We start from the raw sequence: 1,734 nt of genomic DNA, 5'->3' as shown, positions 1-1,734 counted from the left end.
AGGAGCAAAAGCTGTAGGCCAGACATCTGTTCATAGCAGATCATTGCTTGTCAACACTTGCTGTGTCTGAGGTCAATTCCAGCATATACTGCCTTTTAACGAGTGATTGTCTCATGGAGAAGATGGTAAGGAGAGAAGGTGAGGGGAGTGTTTTGGCTTAACTCTGGTAAGCAGCTCAGCACCAAACAGCTGCTCACTTGCTCATCCCAGTGAGATGGGGAAGAAAATCGGAAGGGTAAAAGTGAGAAAACTCTGGGCTGAGATGAAAACAGTTTAATTAGTAAAGCAAAAGCTGTGTGTACAAGCAAAGCAAAATAAGGAATTGCCATCAGCAGGCAGGGCTTTATCACACATGGTGGTTACTTGGGAAGACAAACACCATCACTCCAAACACCCCCCTTCCTCCTTCACACGGCTTTTACTGCTAAGCACAGTGTTGTATGGTATGGGATATCCCTTTGGTCAGTTGGGGTCGGCTGTCCCAGCTGTGTCCCCTCTTGCCTACACCCAGCCTGCTGGCTAGCAGGGAAGTCTGAAAAACAAAGAAGGCCTTGACTCTGTGCAAGCACTGCTCAGCAATAGCTAAAACATCCCTGTCCTATCAACACAGAAATCGAAATACAAAGTGAGAAATCGAAAACACAGCACTGTGCAAGCTGTTACAAAGAAAATTAACTCAATTCCAGCCAGAACTAGGTAAAAATTAAAAAAAAAAATTTAAATCCCTCTATAGGAATTGGAGGCTTTGTTAGTTCTCTTGCTCTTAAAAACAGTATGATTCCTCTGCAAAGTGGTTATTATAACAGGTAAGCTGCAGAGAGAATCAACTTTGTACAGGATACCTCAACTGATACGGTTAATTGTAGGGGAAGTGAGTAATTTTACAGTTTAGGTTGATTTGATAAGTTTTTGTCCAACAGCGTCAAAAGACAGAATTTTTCTCATTAAAAAAAAAAACATTCTGACTATTTAGAGGGGACTACTTTGTTAATTATTTCTTCCTCTCCAGGTTTGACCATTCTCCTTGTGACCCAACAGTCACATTACATGGACCCCCAAATAATGCTGTTGCCTGTGTGATATGCTGCAAAAGATTTTCAACCTCTCAGCAGTACAGTGATCATCTTTTATCCAAGGCAAGATCATAAGGATAAGTAACTTGCCTAACTGAACGTAGTAGAGGGTTTTCAAGACATAGAATTATGCACTGATTTTTTTTTCTTCCCCTTTTAACCCTCTTTTTCTCCCCTCCCTTCTTTTAGTCTTCAAGATAGTTTTTCTTATTCTGCTGCATTTCAAACAGCTGATGTGTCCTGCCAGTACTCCCATTATATCTGACCATTAGGTTGTTCTTCCAAGAGGACTGTAATTCTCTCTTGAACCTCTTGTCCTTTTATTGATGCTGTCGAAAGGTTTTTTTTTTTTGCATCTCCAAAACTATGAAGGATAAAGGCAAGAAGTTAGGGTGAAATAAGTGACAGTAAACAGAAGCAGCAGAAAGGAGGTGGGGGGGAAAAAGAGGCCACAGAATGAGACAAGAAGCTTAGATGATTCAGATGCAACTGTTTCTTCTCTGTTTCCAGTCTGTCTGATAGATGTATTTGCTGCTACTCACTAGTTAACCTACAGAAGGGAGAAGGATAATGTAGCATTTGAGTTTTGGTTTGCATATAAGCTAATAGTATTTGCTTTTTTGGTTGTTGTTCCTCCCTACCTCCACTCTTTTCACTTCTG

The 1,734-nt window shown here is 40.8% G+C and overlaps 1 protein-coding gene across 1 annotated transcript in view; it reads left to right on the top strand.

Annotated features, from left to right (window-relative positions):
- Positions 1–1,734, top strand: part of ZNF451 (zinc finger protein 451) — a gene marked incomplete at its 3' end in the record, with an annotated part of 27,114 nt that overhangs the window by 13,249 nt on the left and 12,131 nt on the right. Inside the window, 1 exon segment of the mRNA XM_010283989.1 lies at positions 1,010–1,136. Within this exon segment, the coding sequence (XP_010282291.1) occupies positions 1,010–1,136 (127 nt within the window).

The sequence above is a fragment of the Phaethon lepturus genome, unplaced genomic scaffold (assembly GCF_000687285.1).
Source record: "Phaethon lepturus isolate BGI_N335 unplaced genomic scaffold, ASM68728v1 scaffold6703, whole genome shotgun sequence".
Lineage (NCBI taxonomy): Eukaryota > Metazoa > Chordata > Aves > Phaethontiformes > Phaethontidae > Phaethon > Phaethon lepturus.
The sequence above is the reverse complement of the archived record's forward strand: the minus strand, read 5'-3'. Positions and strand labels throughout refer to the sequence as shown.